The 19,543-nt window shown below is 38.7% G+C and overlaps 1 protein-coding gene across 2 annotated transcripts in view; it reads left to right on the top strand.

The window, feature by feature from the left end:
* grik2 (glutamate ionotropic receptor kainate type subunit 2) overlaps nucleotides 1-14,507 on the top strand; it is a 774,384-nt gene extending 759,877 nt beyond the window's left edge. Inside the window, exons 17-18 of one of the 2 annotated variants that reach the window (XM_008119029.3) lie at nucleotides 72-249; nucleotides 12,109-12,255. In XM_008119029.3, the coding sequence (XP_008117236.1) occupies nucleotides 72-249; nucleotides 12,109-12,122 (192 nt within the window). In that variant the 3' untranslated portion in view covers nucleotides 12,123-12,255. Of the gene's footprint in view, nucleotides 1-71; nucleotides 250-12,108 lie in introns of both variants that reach the window. The other variant, XM_003215508.4, reaches the window with a different exon arrangement.
* Nucleotides 14,508-19,543: the final 5,036 nt, after the last annotated feature.

Raw genomic sequence — 19,543 nt, 5'->3', positions numbered from 1 at the left:
AAAGATATGGGCTGTGTGTCTTCTACCCGTTGATGCACCACAGCCCAAACTTTTTCATTATCTTCCCCCAGTGGCCTCACATACATGTTGAAAGGATGGATAACAGAATGAAACCTTGTGGAATCCCGCATGAAAGAGAGCCTATGGGGCAGATGAGCAACTGCCCAATATCATCCTCTGAGATCTCTCTGAGAGGGAAGAATGGAACCACACAAGTGCAGTCCCATCAACCCCAACCTAGATCCACAGGTGAGTCAGCAAAACTCAAAGGTCTTCAGTTGCTCTAGTAATCCGTCCATGACAAACCTTTGTTCATCCGTCAATAAGAGGATCTTGACAACTAAGAGGGCTAATAGAAACACAATGTAACCTAATGTGACCTCAGAAGACTTCAGTTATCTCCAGTGCTTACTTGATGCAACCTTCCCATGCACATATGATGCTGTAACAAAGAATAGCAGAGGCTAGATATCAGCTGTCGTGAAAGCTAATGAAACTAGATTTGCAAGCATTGGTCTAATATCTTCCAGTTGAGGGAATCTGATCTTTATTTTTCCCTTAAAAATATTTGCAATTTTTTTTAAAAAAAACAGTTGTAGTCAAGAGAGTTCTTTTATCACTACATAGTGATAGATTAAATACATAGTGATCACTAGTGATAGATTAAAGCATTTTTGAGAAAGGAATGAATTAAAGATGCCAATGCAACACTTGAAAACAAGTAGACAATGTGTTAAACTGTCAAGGACTAAGTTTCCCTTCGTATCTTCTTGGTAATGGTCTCTACAGTTTCTCCGAGTTACCAACCATCTGTAGACTTGGACATCTTGGCATATTAGAAACTTTTTAAAAAAGAAAAGAAAATCTTCCCTTGGAAGACGGCGGTTTAGAAGAGTATTCAACCTGTCAGTTACTCTATTGCAGCATGTAGTCAAACTTTATAATGTCTATTCTTAAGTATAACTAACTGTATAATTATTGAAATGCTTCTTTGCCTAAAAGAATGTCAATTCATTGCTTTGCTATTATAGCCTTTCTTACAGTACTGAAATGGAAATTTTGCTTTGTTTTGAAATGTAGGGTGAATCTGAACAAGGCATTTTTTTTTGTTCCTTGGATTTGCTTTCTTTAATATTTTTAAATACTGGAATTGGCAAACACTTTCCAGCATGTTATTTTTAGTGGAAATTTAAAAAGCTGTCAAGTCCCTTAAACATTATCTGTCATTACGAAAATGAACATCATCCGAAGCTATTCTAAACCAAAAATATGGTGGATACTGAAACGTTAATCATCCAATCCCTAGTCCCAAATAAAACAGAAAATAATCTTGATACCCACCCACTTCCTATTTTTCCATTCCATTCTCCATTTTCTCACAAGGCATTGTTTGTTTTCCAATTAAATATTGTCCTAGGGTCACATTTCTGACTTCGTGTTTAAAGGTCTTTACTAACAGCTCCTAACAATATCTCATGATTACATATCCTTGGGGCAATGTTATATGGAAGTGGAAAACTGATTCGAAGGGGAAGTATGAGCAAGATTTTGCATCCATCCCCTGCCAACTAAAAAGAAAAAGAAAATCATGAAAACCACTTTGATGGACCTGTCTTGGTCAATGTAAAAACACTGACCCATAACATCAGATATAAGCTGCAGGATTACTGCCATAACTGTGTTAAGAAATTTTAACAAGGCTTCAAATAATATCTGACATGCAAGGCTGGAGGTAATGAATATCTGAGCAAATCCTGTAGATTCATACTAGATTTTTGACAGTCAATTTTGTGTGAACTCCATCAAAGTGAAGAGGAGACAGATGTTAAACAGAGCAAACAATTGAGATACATTTTGTAAAGAACAGGAGAGTGGGGAAATAATAGGGTGATTTAGAATTAAAACAAGGAAAAAAAGAAAGGTTGAAATATAGTCTCCTTCTAGTCTCCTCATTTTCTCTTTTTCCATTAAGCAAAGGTGAGCAGGGCATGGCATTGAATTTTGTTATGTGTGTGTTACTGCTTCTAGTTTGGGATCATTTCAGTTGTGTACCATATGACCATTTGGCAATAATGAAAATAATATTATTTTAAAAACCATACAGTCATTTCTAATAATGATAAAGAGACATATGAATAGTGCATACAATTGTGTTTCTCTTATAGAGATATATAGAAATATCAGCATTCTACACCATACAACTATTAATGTTAATTTACATCTGTCCATGTTGCTCATTCTAACCTTTTCATGCTCTAAATAAGAATGTATTAAGCGATTCTTTGAATGGGCGGGAGATTTAATATGTTCCCAGTTGTACATGCACCCACTTCTCTGTTTACTTCAGTTCTATAGATGCCAACATGTGGACTTTCTTTGACACAGAAGTGAATAGGGAAGCCACTGCATGCTCAACAGCTGTATGCACATAAATCTCCTTGTTCAAAGATGGTTAATGGATTAATATTACCCTTTCTGCATCCACAGAATTGATTTGCTATTGCAATGAATGGACACTGTACTTTCCAAGGGATATATGTGAAAAAGTTACAAGGAATTCAGAAAACGTGGATCAAATCCATAAGGCAGAATGAATACACTGAAAAACAATTTGGAGGTGGGGGGGGGGGGGCAGGAGACAGACTATATTATCTATCATCACTCTAAACTGAAATGAAAGGAGGGACATGGAATCATGATTATGGAGCCATTCGGTCAAGGAAAATGATAGATACATGTGTAGGTTATAAATCTTGATTTTCATTATACTTTTGTGGTTTTATTATGTATAACTTTATACCAGTTATAACAAATGCTAGATTCTGTTTCTTCTAGTTTCTGTACTTTTATTGCCAGGCGTGGTGTCAGTGCACTGCATGAAAGGATTCACAAATACAAGTGTTACCAATTTCTATGGGCCTTTTTGGGATGGTGCACTCATTCTTTACAAAAGAAAATAGCTTAATGGCAAGCACAGAAACCCTAAGAAAGGGGCTGTAGCATGAGCCACAATCTTCATGCCTTTGAAGTGTTCATAGAGAAAGTGTGGATAGGACTTTAGGACCTTAGCGTACAAGCCCCACTTACAATGGTCCTCTACCAGACAGAGACAAGCAAAGAAAGCCCTTAAAAATCTTCATAATTCAGATTCCAAGTCATTTGGAGGAAGAGCATTCACCCAAATGTGTTTAGAATATTCCTTTAGAAATTTATGCTGAATGTGTCCAGGTTCTATTTGCGATTGAGACATTAGGAAACAAAGTGTTTGTACACATATTTACTTCACAAATAGCTGACTAAGGCCCCTTCTACACTGTCATATAATCCAGATTATCAAAGAAGATAATCCAAATTATCTGCTTTGAACTAGATTTCCTGAGTCTACACTGCCATACAATCCAGTTCAAAGCAGATAAGCTGGATTTTATATGACAGTGTAGAAGGGGCCTTTGGCTTTTATTACTCATGATCCAAAAAAGTCTGGATTAATAGAGATGGTAGTACAATTGCTTTGCTTGAGCTTTTACAATGAAAACCAAATTAAATGCTTCCATCCATGCATGTCCTCAACAAGGTGGGGGATGTAGGAATGGTGGGAAAACATGATGTGCTTTGTGAAGCCCAGAGAAAAAGCACCAAAAAAGCTTGGTGACACCATTTTAATCTTCCTATTGGTGCCCCCATTAAGGTGCTGTTAGAAGGCAGTGTGCTTGAAGCCCCTTCAGACCTATTTCCAGTCATGTCTTATATAACCTCACAAATACATTTATCTGGAAGACAATTTAGGAAATGGGGTCTACAATAGACATGTGTGCAGTATCAGTTTCTCCCGTTTTTTCCATTCTTTCATTCCTTTTGTTTCGGGCTGGAGCCCCCTCCCCTCGGAATGAAAGTAAGTGGAAAAATGTACAGTTTCCTTGCCTGCTTTTTGTGAGCACAGTTTAATCTTTATGAATCCCCCAGCAAACAAAAAGTAAACCCTCATTTACTCTTCTCTTCCAGGAGGTAATCACCCTTTCTTATCTGGAAGTGGGAAGCCTTCTTAAAATGCTTTGAAAGTGTGTGGCGACTCTCTTCCTGATTCTCCTCCTCCATCTCTCATGCAAGGAAGGTGCTTCAGGCCCTCTCCTCTTCCTCCTTCACGCCTCTGAGGAAGAGGAGGTGCACGGAAGGCGCCTTCCTTACAAGAGAAATGGAGGAGGTGATTCAAGAGGAGAGGAAGGCGCCTAGCCAGACAGCAGCAGCAGCAGCAGCAGCAAGCAACGACCCAAGGCATCAGCTCCAAGACAAACCATGCCATTGCCAAAAATGATGGGAAGGGGAGGGGAATTTCCCCGCCAATTAAAGAAGAAGTGAAATAGTGGGGCTGGGTACTTGGTTATGTGTGTGGTGTGTGGAGCATCTTTGACATCTGGCAGGAAAGAATAGTGCCTTGCCCTGCCTCCCTCCTCCTGCTGCTCCTGGAGAAGTTAGGAGGTGGAGGGAATGTTTTTAAGATTTTATTTATAGAAAGAAAAAAAAATCCCTAAATATTGGGGGATGACCCAAATGTTATAAAACTTGGTGGGCTAAAAGTGGTAGATGTGCCCTCCATGTGTGGCAATTTTCACCCATCTACCCTTAAAACTGAGGGGAAGGGGAGCCTGGGGAAGCCTGTCCATAATGGCCAATGGGTCATAAATTTTCATATTTTCGGATATGGAACAAAAACGCCCATTCTGAAAGGTGCTCATTTTCAGAAGGTGCTCCAAAACGGGGGCCTTACGAATGAAACAAACAGAAACGGATAGCGATTCTATACAAATGCACAAGTCTAGTCTACAGTTGAATAACTGCTAGCGATATAGACAATACTGACTTGGCCAGGATTGGTCACTATTGGTTCTGCTGTGAGTATAAAGCAATCACCTATATTTCTAAGCTGTATTGTTCATCATGCAGATTTTTCCTTTTGTATGCAGGTGTCCATAGAAAACTCAATTGCTCTGGTTAGCATTGCCTGTGTAGAATTTTTATAGAATAGCACATAGATGAAGGAAACAATGACTGATTTATTTTTAGAAATTTTAGCAGGAACTGAGCATTGGAACACCTGTGTGTTTCATAGGCCAAGTACATGCACTTTAAGGCTGATTAAAGTTTTATACTAATTAGAAATTAACTACTCATGCTGCATTTTAACAGCAATTTTAAAATTCTGACCAAAGAATTAAAAAGTTATATGCTATCTGATTAGCTCTTAAATGTTAAGACAAGATTTATTTTTCTGAAACATTCAATAGGCTAATTGCTGTTTTATAATACAAATCAAAATTCAATGATGACTGGTGTTTTCATGTAGAAGCTAAGTACATGTATGTCTCAGTTACAAAGCAAATGTCAACTTTAAGAGGACCTTTGGTACTTAATGCAGAAATCATGTGGAAAGAATAGGACAGGTTCTTAAACCAAAAAAAGAGAAGAGCAGTTCAATAACTTTAAGCAAACCTTTCATTCAAACCCAACCATAGCCACATGTGAAACAAAACAACCAGGTCAAGTCAGTCTTCGTATTGTTAAGTATAAATATATTCAATCTTACAAAGACTACTTGGAAACATCTAGGGTATTTTTATTTTATTTTACCAGCCTCTAAGTGCACATCTTATACCTTAGGTCAGTGTAGAAAGCTATCAGCCCTATAGTGGCTAGACCAGTGATTCTCAACCTGTGGGTTTCCAAATATTTTGGCTTTCAGCTCCTAGAAATCCTAACAGCTGGGGAACTGACTGGAATTTCTGGGAGTTGTAGGCCAAAACACCTGGGGACCCACAGGTTGAGAACCACGAGGCTAAACACTGCACAGGAATTAACCAGGGGCTTTACCACATTGGTATTGGTGCATTCACACACATGCATATATATGGATACTGTGTTCGGATGTCCATGTGCTGTACCTTTGGAGCCTTAGTTCAGTAACGTAAGGCTGTCACTGGAAACAAGGGTTGTGTTGCACAAGTTCTCTGTCCAATCCCAGTATAAAACCTTGATCACAAACATAACAGCTTTTGCCAAACATGTCCAGCAACTGTTCATGATGCTTACATAGTATTTTATTTTGTTTAATATTTATTTTACATTGAATGGCTAAAAAGTTGACTTCCATTGAATTTTCCATCCCTCTGTAAAGTATGAGTTGTTGTCATAAAAAGTATATTTAAAATAATGCAATAGGGCTAATGTGTGTTCATTCACTCAGTCGTCTCCGACTCTTCGTGACCTCATGGGCCAGTCTATGTAGTCCAGTAGGGCTAATATTTAGTGATTTTTCCTCATATTCAAATGGCTAAGGGTGGAGGGATGGACACATGCATGGATGAATGAATGGACTCTTCTGACAAATGGAGCTTCATTGGTCTTTCAGAAGTTTCTCATATATTTTTCTTACTTAGGAACAAACTAGGTAGAAAATCCACACATGTATGTGAGTAAAAGAGAAACAAATAATTCCCATCATAGATAACTTAAAAGAATATCAGATGGCCGGCGGTGGCCAGGAGAGCCTTTGCACAGTTAAAACATGCACGCCAGCTGTGACCATACCTCGAGAAGCCTGTCTTGGCCATGCTGGTCCACACCTTAGTTACATCTAGACTGCATTACTATGTGGGGCTGCCTTTGAAGACAGCCCAGAAATTGCAACTGGTACAAAGGTTGGCAACCAGGTTGCTAACTGGAGCTAATTATAGGGAGCAGATGATGCCCCTACTAAAGTAGCTCAACTGGCTGCCGATAAGTTTCTAGTCCCAATTCAAAGTGCAAGTTATCACCTACAAAGCCCTAAAAGGTTTGGGTCTTTGTGACTGCATCTTCCTCTATGAACTGGCATGGGTTGTAAGATCCACCAGGGAGGCCCTTCTCTCGCTCCCACCACCATCACAAGCATGGTTGGTGGGAAGGAGAGAGAGGGCCTTCTCAGTGGTGGCTCCCCAGTGTTGGAACTCCCTCCCCAGGGAGATTAGGCTAGCCCCCACTCTGCCCGCCTTCTGCAGGGACCTGAAACTTGGATGTTCCATTGTGCATTTGATGACAGTTAGTTCCTATTCATGAATGCCCAACCCTGTTTACCGATAAGGTAGTACTCAGCACTTTGCCACTTGTCCTTGCCATACAGTTTGCTTTTTTGACAAGTCCATGCCCAGTCCTCTCTAGTGTGGTCATGTCCATTGTATTCCTGGTTGCTGCTTTTTGAGTTGGGTTTATATAGTTTTAATGCTGTTTTTATACTTTGTTGTTTTTAATCATGTTATAATTGAACAGTTCTATGTTATTATGTTTCTGACTGTGTTTTTAGTTGATGAATTTTGTTGTATGTCCTGGTCCTGGTCCTGCTTGTAAGCCATATCAATTCCCTTCAGGGAGATGGAGGCGGGATTGTATGACACAGCAAACAAGATAGATATGCTGGATCTCGTATCACAAAATCACAAGTCGAACACTTCCCAAGTGTCTAGGTCTGTGTGATGTATTTTCGGATGATGCGTGCAGATCCCAGTAGGGTGGCCTTTTGCAGTTGGCAGATCGTAATTTTGTCATGTCTATTGTTTCCAAATGCTGGCTGAGATCTTTTGGCACAGCACCCAATGTGCCAATCACCACCGGGACCACCTGTACTGTACTGGTTTCTGCCAGAGTCTTTGAAGTTCAATCTTGAGGTCCTGGTAGCAGCTGAGTTTTTCCTGTTGTTTTTCCTCAATGCGACTGTCACCTGGGATGGCAACATCAATGATCCAAACCTTTTTCTTCTCCACAACTGTGATGTCTGGTGTGTTGTGTTCCAGAACTTTGTCAGTCTGGATTCGGAAGTCCCACAGTATCTTTGTGTGCTCATTTTCCAATACTTTTGCAGGTTTGTGATCCCACCAGTTTTTTACTGCTGGGAGGTGGTACTTGAGGCATAAGTTCCAATGAATCATTTGGGCCACATAGTTGTGCTTCTGTTTGTAGTCTGTCTGTGCGATTTTCTTACAGCAGCTGAGGATATGGTCAATGGTTTCGTTGGTTTCCTTGCACAGTCTGCATTTTGGGTCATCAGCTGATTTTTTCAATCTTAGCCTTAATTGCATTTGTTCTGATGGCTTGCTCCTGGGCTGCAAGGATCAGACCTTCAGTCTCCTTCTTCAGTGTCCCATTTGTGAGCCATAGCCAGGTCTTCTCCTTATCAGCTTTTCCTTCAATTTTGTCAAGGTACTTTCCATGCAATGTTTTGTTGTGCCAGCTGTCAGCTCTAGTTTGTAGTGTGGTTTTCTTGTACTGGTTTTTTGTCTGCTGTGCTTTGAGGAATTTCTGACTTTTGACTTCAATCGAAGCAGGTTCTTCACTTTGCTTTACATATTCTGTCAGGGCATGTTCTTCTTCTTTGACTGCTTGTTTTACTTGCAAGAGTCCTCTGCCACCTGATCTTCTAGGCTTCCTGCTTCTGAAGGAGTGCCTTGGAAGACTGCCTTGGAAGTTCAGGGAAGTAGAAAGAAAAAAGACCTCGCAACCTCTGAGGATGCCTGCCATAGAGGCAGGCAAAACACCAGGAGGGAATGCTTCTGGAACATGGCCATACAGCCCTGAAAACTCACAGCAACCCAATCATTCTTTTTCTCTCTTCTCTTTCTTCCCCCTTTGCCTCCTCTCATCTCTTTTTTCTCCTTCTCCCTCCCGCCTTCCCCCCCCCCTTCCCTGAACTTCCAAGGCAGTCTTCCAAGGCACTCCTTCAAAAGCAGGGGAAGCAGGGGGTGTGGTTTCCTGGGAGGGGTGTGCCTTCCGTGCCCTTAGGCCACGCACCCTCCGCAGCCCACATGTGGCCCGATCAGGATGGCAGTTCTCATGGGCTGTCTGGCCATGTTTCAGAAGCATTCTCTCCTGATGTTTCACCTGCATCTATGGCAGGCATGCCCAATGGTTGCAAGGTCTGTTGGAAACAAGGCAAGTGGGGTTTATATATCTGTGGAATGGTCAGGGTGGAAAAAAGAACTCTTGTCTGAGGCACCTTGATTAGCATCCCCCTCTCCTTCTTCTCCCTCCTCTCCCTTTCTGGCCTTCCTTCCTTTCCCCCTTCTATCTTTCACTCTTTCCTTCCTTCCCTTCCTTCCTTCATCCCTTCTTTCTTTCTTTCTTTCCTCCTTCTTTCCTCCGTCTCTCCCTCCCTCCCTTCCTCCCTCCCTCCCTCCCTCCTTCCTCATCTCCTTTCTACTGCACTGACATTCATTGGCCATTTTCCCAGTCTCTGTGGTAAGTTTATGGCTATGTTCCAGAAGCATTCTCTCCTGACATTTCACCTGCATTTATGGCAGACGTCCTCAGAAGTTGTGAGGTCTCTTGGAAACTAGGCAAGTGGGGTTTATGTATCTGTGGAATGTTCAGGGTGGGAAAAAGAACTCTTGTCTGAGGCACCTTGATTAGCATCAAATAGCCTTGCAGCTTCAAAGCCTGGCTGCTTTCTGTCCGGGGTCATCCTTTGTTGGGAGGTGTTAACTGGTCCTGATTGTTTCCTGTCTGGAATTCCTCTGTTTTCTGAGTGGTGTTCTTTATTTACTGTCCTGATTTTAGAGTTTTTAAAATACTGATGTTTCACCCACATCTATTAAGTTTGTCCCCAGTTCAAGTAAGTCACCCCAGCCTTGCCTTCAGAGTTGTCAGAAGTTGAGAAGAAGGTCTGCTCATCATTCTCATGCTCAACAGAGGGCAAGGACCATAGTTATGCTGAGCATATTCTCCAAAATGCCAAAGCCTAGTTACTGTAGCCCTATTCAAGTTAATATGAGTAAGAAGGCTAAAACTACCATATTTGCATCAATCTAAGCCACACCTTTTTGCCTAAATGACTATGCCAAAATTGAGGTGCACTTTACATTTGTGTAATATGCTAAAGACAAGTGGGTTGCTGTGAGCTTTCTGAGCTGTATGGTCATGTTCCAGAAGCATTCTCTCCTGACGTTTCACCTGCATCTATGGCAGGCATCCTTAGAGGCTGGAAACTAATCAAGTGGGGTTTATGTATCTGCGGAAAGTCCAGGGTAGGAGAAAGAAAGAACTTTTGTCTGTTGGAGGCAGGTATAAATATTTCAATTGCCCACCTTGATTAGCATTGAATAGCCTTTCAGCAGCTTGGCTGCTTCCTACCTAGGGGAATCCTTTGTTGGGATGATTTATTATTATTATTATTATTATTATTATTATTATTATTATTATTATTATTAGGCCTTGCTCCAGGGAAGGTTCTTCTGCCGTGGCTCCCTATCTATCTATCTATCTATCTATCTATCTATCTATCTATCTACCTTGCCACATATTCTCCACATTGTGTGTATGTGTATGTATAATATATATATATATATATATATATATATATATATATATACACACACACACACACACACACACACACACACACACACACACATATATGCAGGGACCATATGTGCCATATGTGTGTGTGTGTGTGTGTATTCTATTCACCTATACCTTCTACCTTTTATTTTTCAGTGATTGGTTTGGGGGGGGGGTGCCAAAAATACTGCTTGCTTACACTTGAAAATTACCTAGGACTGTACATGTAAATGTTGGACACTTAAGAAGTCCCTGGGTTTGTTTTGGAACTGTATTTTCATTTGTAACATAGATGAACCTCAGGAAAGTACTGAAGTGGTAACCATTTCAGGCAATATTTAAGGTGTCATCCTCAAATATTGCAGCAGTTTGTGATACAGAGTTAAAAATAAGAGAGAAAAACATGGTTTCTCCAATACAAATTATTAGACAATCAGCAACATTTATAAACTGTTTGCAAGTTTATACCTAATTGTTTAATTCTGACATGTACATTGCTTTTGAAACAAATAGTTAAGTGTTTTAAAATTAGATTAATCTGGTACAATGCATAATATTAGCTAATTACTTAGAGATGTCCAACCTTTGCACTGTGACTTTGATTTATGTAAGATTGCTATAAATAAAATTAACATTGTACTTGAAACAAATTATGAATAAATATATGTTATTTTGAAAATTTTAACAACATGCATTGAAAGCATTTGTTTAAAAGAACACTTAAGTTTTTCAAAGCATCAACAAATAAATTCTATATGTGAAATAGCAACCATTAGGAAAGAATAAACACAGAAAGAAAACTTTTCATTTCAGATTTAATATTTTTCATAAAGGAAATCTACATGTTCAGCTGTGACGCATTCAATCATCACAGTGTTAATATGCATGCATTTGTGAATTTGCTATTTTGGAATAACTCTTTTATATATATTGTGCTTTAGTAGGCCACACCTGGAAAATAAAATATTTTCAGGAAGCCAGAACAGCTTGATGGTGGTGTGTTTATGAGCTGCATATTCAAAAACAGCCATTTTACTATTATTCAGATTTTAAAACATTTGAGGACTAAGACTCCCCTATAAGAGATTCTATACTTCTAGTTGAATACGGCAGGTTTTCCCCCAAGTGGGACATAGTTGGTATGATAATGGATATGAAATACAGTTTTTATCAACTTGTGGAGAGATTGAGTGACCCATGTTTAAACTGTAAAATTAATGAGTCCACCTTACAAAGTAATTGAATAAATTGACAAATATTTTCCAGAGCAGTGTGAGAAATCTCTTTCTTAGTCCCTCCCTCCCTCTCTCTCACACGCATGCTAGCATGTATGCATGTGTGAGCATGGAAATAAACATCAGAGGGACAAATGAGTACTGTTGAGGAATTACCAGTACTAAAGTAGCTCATTAGCTCAGAGTTGACTTTTTAGGGTATTTGTCCAACTTCTTGATCAGTTTATGAAATCTACAGCTAGAGCTGCACAAACCAATGTCTGTTTAATCTGTTTTTGAAGACCTCAGTGATGGAGAACACACTACCACCTAGGTAACTGGACTCATTGGCATAGCTGGACATTCTTCCAAGATGTTTCTTTTAAAGTACTAGCCTGAAGTATTAGACACATTTAATATCAAACTACTAATAAATCTATGAGAGATGTGCATTATAATAACATGTTTTTCTTATTTTCTTTCCATTTCGTCGTCTTCTTCTTCTTCTTCTTTGTTCTTCATACTTTCCCTATAGAGGTCCTTCTGTAGTGCTATGGTAGAGGAGCTGAGGATGTCTCTGAAATGTCAGCGTCGGTTAAAACACAAACCGCAGGCTCCCGTTATTGTGAAAACAGAAGAAGTCATCAACATGCACACATTTAATGACAGAAGGTTGCCAGGTAAAGAAACTATGGCATAGAGCTGGGAAGCCAAACAACCCCAAGCACAAACTATTGTCCTTTATTTTATTTTTTCTTCTTTTTTTCCCAAAACAACTTTTGCGAGAATGTTTCCTGTGGAAATATGCAACTTGTGCAAAATAAAATGAGTTACCTCATGCCGCTGTGTCTATGAACTAGAGACTCCGTGAAATAAGCAGTTGCAAAGGCCAGACTTCAATCACAAGCATCATGGATCAACCAAGTTTCTTAGGGGCGGGTGGGCTGTGGGTGTGGGCTTTCCACCATTTTTCACAGGTTCCACCATTCCTTAATGAATGAAAGTTCTTTGTGAGTTTTATGGCTGGCTACAAATTCAGTCTCAGTGAGAAACGGCAAGCCCCTTTTCTGAAGTTCATCTGCTGCCAGGGGCTGGAGAAGCAATTGAACAACTAAAGAAACTAACTACCAGAGAAGTCTTTGAAAAATAATAGCTCAGAACTCTTGTAGGGGAAGAAGAAGAAAAAACAGACTTTGTTTTGTACTCTTAAACGTAGAAGACCTTGTATCTGCTGGCCAAAGTCAGCATGGTGTCGTGCCAGCTGATATGAGCTTATTTAACGGCAAAGTCCAGAACATTCAAAATGGAATTTCCCAAAATAGAAGAATGAATACAGGAGGTGTTACCTGCTTTTTGATTGTCTCTGTGTCATTGACCTAAATAAAAATAAAACCACTCAGTCAGGCAGTAGAAAGTTGCATAGTTCACCTATACTGGAACACTGTTGTAACAGAACTCAAAGGAAGTGGACCCTATTTTGGATGACACAAAAAGTTTCCCTGTCTTATTTCTTTTTTATTAAAAAAACACACACACAATGTACCCTTTGTTGCTTAGATCTAAGCAATTACTTGATTGTTCAACTATGAAGCAAAGAGTATATCTGACATAATGAAGGTGGTGGTTATTTTTAGCCAAGAAAGGGTTTGGGCATCTCTTATCTCTGGTTTTAAATGAATTTGATGGAGCCTGTAGAATTCTTGCTATTAGTGGAAAAAAGGATGGAACACATTAAAAGGAAGGAATGTGTAGAACTTAAAAGTAGACTGTATTTCTCAGTACAGTCAAGGGTGTTCAAATGAACAAAATTCTTGAGCAGTCCCCTCTACCCCCACCCCCAAATACAAGGGGAAGGGTTCATGTTTATTTGTGGAAATGCAAGATTTCTATGAAAATAGTTTTTGTATGAAAATTTTTTGTAATACTTTTTAAATCAACAGTCTCAAGAACCTGTGATCCAATCAGGGGTGTGGTGCCAAGAGTGACGGTAGTGTGTACACACCACCAACGTTTGGTGAAAACTATTTTTATCAAAGAAAAAAAGGAGAATCTTAGAAGAGAAATATTTTCAAGTTAGATAATATAAAATCTAGGTGCACTACCAATACTACTTACCATACCACACCCCTGGATTTCACTAGCCTGATAATATACTGTAATAATGAAGAAACGTGTGTAAATGATGAAAGACACAGACCTCTTGACCACATTGTGATAACCGTTGAAGTGCACACAGTTTGCTGTTTGAATCCAATGCACAACATTAAAAGAAAACCAACCACACACACATTAACAAAATTGTCAGTTCTTAGTTGTTTTCTGGGTTGGGTGGGTTGGGATTGCTATGTGATTTGAGCAGTGTGTGCGCAGTGCCATCAGAATTCGTACTCAGAACCTTTTCATATTGGGGTCTTCTTTTGCAAACATTTACTACCCCCCAGCATTTACTTTGGCAAGAATATTAACATCTGTAATGTGTTTGCTGGTTGAGTCTTACTCTTTCTTTCAAAGAATCTCTAACACCTGGATACGAATGAATAGAAGTCCTTTCTGTACAAAAGCTCTAGGAAGGAATGCCCATTGCCCAGTGTGTTCATGTGAAACTTTTATTAATTTCAACAAGAATGTACACTGGAGGAGCACTTCCCTATTGCTCCCCAATAGCCCTTTTTGGGAAACACCTATGCTAGTGATATTTAAAATAACAACAACAGATGCTTAAACTGCCTTTCTGGTGCTCAGTCAGATATGATACCAACCTAATAATTTTAACTAAGTCTTACTGTACATTTGTATCCTGAAAATGAAAATGTATAATGGTGCGATATGTAGGGACACTTGCCTACACCCACAGTTTATAAATATAGCTTTTTATTCCAAACAGATCATTTATTTCTTTTATTTTCTTTTTTAATAAACAAGATCCAAACACTGTTTTGTATAAACAATGAGTCATCTGTGGATAATGGAAATATTTGTGGATTCCAAGTAAAAGAAAATTCTGATGAATTCATTTGCATTCCTATTGCAAAGTGGGGCGCATGACCATAGATGTACATCAGTACAACCAAAACTGTTGAAATGCATGGAATTTATCTTAGTGCATTGCATCCATCTCTCTATTTCTTATGTTTTGTACATGGGGATACAAGTCTGAAGTTATAATGACCTTATGGTTCTCCTTGTTTTCTTAAATGGAAAGTTGGGTTCCTTGAGCAAAAGGAGATGTGACTTCACAGCTGTTCTGCTCCATTGACATTGATCTATATGTCATTGAGATGAACTGAAAATTATGAATGCAAGTCAGATCACCTTCTTATACTCCCATCATACATTCTAAAAAGGATGCCTCCTGGGGCAAATGCATAAAAGATTACAACAAAGAGCATAACTCAGGTACCACTTAAACTGGCTTAACAGGAGAATGCTGGTATTGCTGCAAAATATTCATAAGAAAAACAGTGACAGCATAGTCACAATAGTATTCTATACATTGAGCTCATTTGGTGAGGGAAAGTCAACACAAGGACGTTTTATGGTGTCCATTTCACACAGTAAATAATGTCAATTACTGTATAAATTCATACATAACTCTAGAAATGTTAGTCAAAAATCAATCTCCCAAAATCTGGCTCAACAGGTCAATGTAAGTACTGTGCCTGAACTCTAATTGAAAAAAGAACCACCTTTAACCTCTGAGCAAAAATGAACCACCTTTAACTCTGTCCTGGGCCAATTTTAAGAAGCACCATCCCCTTTGACCATTTTGGTGTACCTTTGAGAGAAAGTTTCAAACATCTAACACTTTCATCCATCTATTCCATATAAATCAGTTTGTACCACTTTTTTTTACATGGATTAAAAAAATTAAACATTTTCTGGATGGAGTACCTAGGAAAAACCAGCATAAAGCCTCTGTGGTGACAAGAAAGATTAAGAGATTATGAGAGGAAATTACTATCAGCTTGATATTCCTTCTTCCCCTGAGTAATATTTCATCGCTGTGGGATATGTTTCTGGACCTCATGTGGATAAGCGAAACAGTACATAATAGAAGCCTTTCTGCGATGAAGAACTTCTGGCCCAGGAATACCATAGAATCGCACTGGAGGGTTTAAAACAATTCCTAAAGAGGACATACTTCGTTGCAACGTGAATAAATTAAACTGTGGATTCCAGCACTGTGAATATGGGGACCATACTGTATAGGTAGGTAATGTAATGGTTTAACATGACAATACTGCATTCCCTTCCATAAGTGCTATATTACGGATTATCAATTTACAGGAGCATGAAATCTGAAAGGAAAATGTTACTTCATTCACTCAGTCATGATCACAATAATCTATATGTTTAGCCACCCTGATCTCACAGACCTCTGTAATCAAGTACACTTCAATTGAAATAGGAAGTGGAACCCTTTAGGGCAGTTACAGATACATAACCTATGCATTTATAACTTATATGCACTCATGATCCTTTGTTAAGGAACTATAAACAGCCACTGGACAAGCAGCCACTGAGACTAACTGTGATGTAGTCATCCTTCCTGGGGATGCCTGGTGTTCCCACTTCCATTATATAGATGATCTCCAGCTCGGGTGAGATTTATGACGGGTCCTTTTTCTGCTTGCATGTCAAGGATCTCTCCCTGGAAGGGGTGGGAATATCAGGCAGACACTTCTCAAATCCCTGTGGATCCCACTGGCTGTTTTTTTGCTTGTTTGTTTTTTTTAACGGGGAGGCCTGGCCAGAATTCACTATATAACATCATAGTTACAGTTTGAACACTGAGTTTGAACACTGACTAAAATCTCTACCTCATAAATACTATAAGTAATTATGATACTTGCACATTAGTCACTTTCCAACAGGATTCCAGGGAATATGAAATCTTACTTAAAAGTTGGGATTGCTGATTAAATTGTGAAAAAAATTATCATGACATAGTTTCCTTCTTGGATGTGATAAACTGTATTTAAATAAACACAATTTTGTCCTAATTGCAGTTATACATACTTTGGAGGGGCGTGTGTGTGTATCTCTTTGGCTTCAGAGAAACAGAATCATATCTGAGCAACTTATTTTTATCTCATGGCTTTTAATGTTCAACCTCCCCAAATAATCAAAGTGGTATAAAATTGGTTATTGTTCTGGACAACTTACAAAGCTTAGAATCATATTAATATTTTAAACAAGAATAGTGAATGGCTGATAATTTTGAACTGCCTGTGTCATTTGAGGAGTGTTCATTGGTAATTATCACTTGTGTGAATGGAATTATAATCCTGGAAAATGAATGTGAGGCTCTTCTAGTATTACCCAACATGGAAAAGAAATGTTTAAAGGTGAGTTCAATTATTGAGGCAAACTTTTAAAGTAGGAACTTTAGGTAAATATGTAGATAAATAAAATGGGAGAGAGAAGAAACATCTCATTAAATAAACTTCTTGATTGGTATCATTTTGATGTGCTTAGAGCAATGTAGTCCCCTTCCACACTGCCCCTATATCCCAGGATCTGATCCCAAATTAGATGTTTATCTCAGGTTATCTGGCAGTGGGGAGTCATATAATCCAGTTTAAAGCAGATAATCTGGGATCAGATCTTGGGATATAGGGCAGTGTGAGGGGGCGTAGTTTTATTTAAAAATGCACACAAGATACAGCAGAAACAAACATTGATGCTGTTCATATTTAGATACAGCAGAATATAAATATGATTCCAAAACACTGTTATCCAAAATACTGACATTTCCAAAATGGTAATCAACACAAGCTTCATAGGTCTACATATCAAGGACAAGACTGCAAGTTTAAAGCCTCTTTTTATGTCATCTGAGAAAGTAATTTGAAACAATCATCAAGGAGATACAGTATGACCCTGACATTTGAGTTCCAAGAAAATCTGGGTATTTGGCGTAGTCTTCCAATCAGAAGAAGGCTGATGATTCCTGGCTACTGTTAATGACATTAAGCCTTCTTGACCAGATGAAATTGGTCTGTGTGATTTGAGCAAAAGAGCTAATATTTCCTACCAACCCCACTTACTGATAAGCAGCCTCTGAAATAGACAGGGGTCTGTGTCCGTCAATCAAGAAGCATCTGCCTGATCTCCCCCCCCCCCCCAATGATCTTTGGCAAAACAGACCCGTCACAAATCTCCCTGATGTCATGGATCACTCATATGAGGTAGGGTGGAATTGCTAGGAAGCTGCTTCTTGATCAACAGGGGGATAAGGGGCTGTATAAGGATCATGAATACATAACTGGCTGTGGATCTCCTCCCTTCAGAAGCGAGATAGGCTCTTCTTGAAAGCTAATTCAACTTTTATGTTTGATTCACATATGAATGGTAGTAATGATATATTTCTACTCTTGTTCGTTTTTCTTTTGAATTTTTTTCCTCCTGTATGGAATCAGTTGCCTTACAAGATATTGCCTTGTAAGTTTTAATGTTTTAATGTTTATGCCATCTTGGAGGACTTTTTTGGGTGGAACAAGGAGTAATGAATAGTTTGATACAGAGAGAAATACCCATCATTTGCCGCTGATGAGAGTGTGACATCTAGAAGGCTGTAGCTTCCCTGAGTGTTAGAAGCTACATTTCTGTGGCAAGAAATAGATACAAGACCTAGGTGATGTCATTCATACTGCATTAGGATAATTTACTGTGCCAGCATTAAACCCATATCGTACTGTGCTTCTTCTTCCAACTACACAAACTGTGCAGTCCAAATGAATGTATAATTGTTTCTGGCTTCACTAACTAAATAGCTTGGTCAGAAGATTTCCCTTTCATGGATCAATAATATTATATCTAGTAACTATGGAAAGAATTTTAAATATATGTGGGAACCAATTAAATGGGGTCCTGTTTCTTTCCTGTAACACAAAAAAGGAATGCAATCTATTGTGAGTTAAAAATTTGAATTGTGCAAATCTTTGACTGATCAATCTGAACTTTGCATCAGGTGGTGTCTCACTAGGACCTTGATAACAAACTGTAGCTATCTCACCATACAAGGCTTTTTCAGACATACAGCTTGGATGGACACAATTTTGTTACCACCAATGAAAATGTTGGCAGCTTTAAAAATGACCAAAATCTGTTCCCCACAGATGTGAAATTTATATCATTTTCTATGACTGTTATATTGGCCTGTTGGTTTAGTCAGAAAAGACAGTCTGCTTCTTTCCTAGCTGACCTGCTTGAAACTCTATGTAAAGTAAAACCTTAAAATCATTTTAAAGCTCATTTATGAAGCACCATCTGGATAATAAAATCCACATTTTAGTAGTGTCCATTCGTGACAGTTTCCATTCATTTATATGATTATGAACATTCTGCTTATATTACTGCTATAAAAATCTACCCAGGCCAAATGTGAAATTTTAAAAGCATGGGGCATTGTTCAAATGTATTTACTAATAAATGCAAAAACAAAAAACAAAAAACCCTGACAGATATTTTTCCTTTGTAAATTTGAAATACATGTATAGTGAAATCTCATGATCCCAGAGGCCACAAAAGACAACAAAGAATCTTCATTTTCATTTCTCATATGGCATTTGCTTTGAGCTCTGAGTTTTCCTGAAAGCAGAATAAGAGAAAGCACAACATGATGGAACTGTCCTCTCCCTCAGCATTACTATTAGGTGACACAGACAAGTTTAAACTGACAGATAAATTGTAAATATTTCCTGTATCATGAAACCATGGCAAACACTGCAGCATGTATGGAGTTATATTCACACAATGAAACATCTAAGAGTGTTGAATCTGAAAGAATCCTGTGAACAAACAATCATATTAATGAGAGGAAGTCTTAGTATACCACCATCCCATACAACATCCATCCATGAAGAACCAACAGACCTCAATTAGAATAACGGTAAAGAGTACTAACCTACTGATGTGTGACATCCCTCCCCCATTGATCATCAGGGTAGATTTAGCTGATCTGACTG

Source organism: Anolis carolinensis, chromosome 1, assembly GCF_035594765.1.
Source record: "Anolis carolinensis isolate JA03-04 chromosome 1, rAnoCar3.1.pri, whole genome shotgun sequence".
Classification (NCBI taxonomy): Eukaryota; Metazoa; Chordata; class Lepidosauria; order Squamata; family Dactyloidae; genus Anolis; species Anolis carolinensis.
This window is presented reverse-complemented; position numbering and strand designations above follow the sequence as displayed.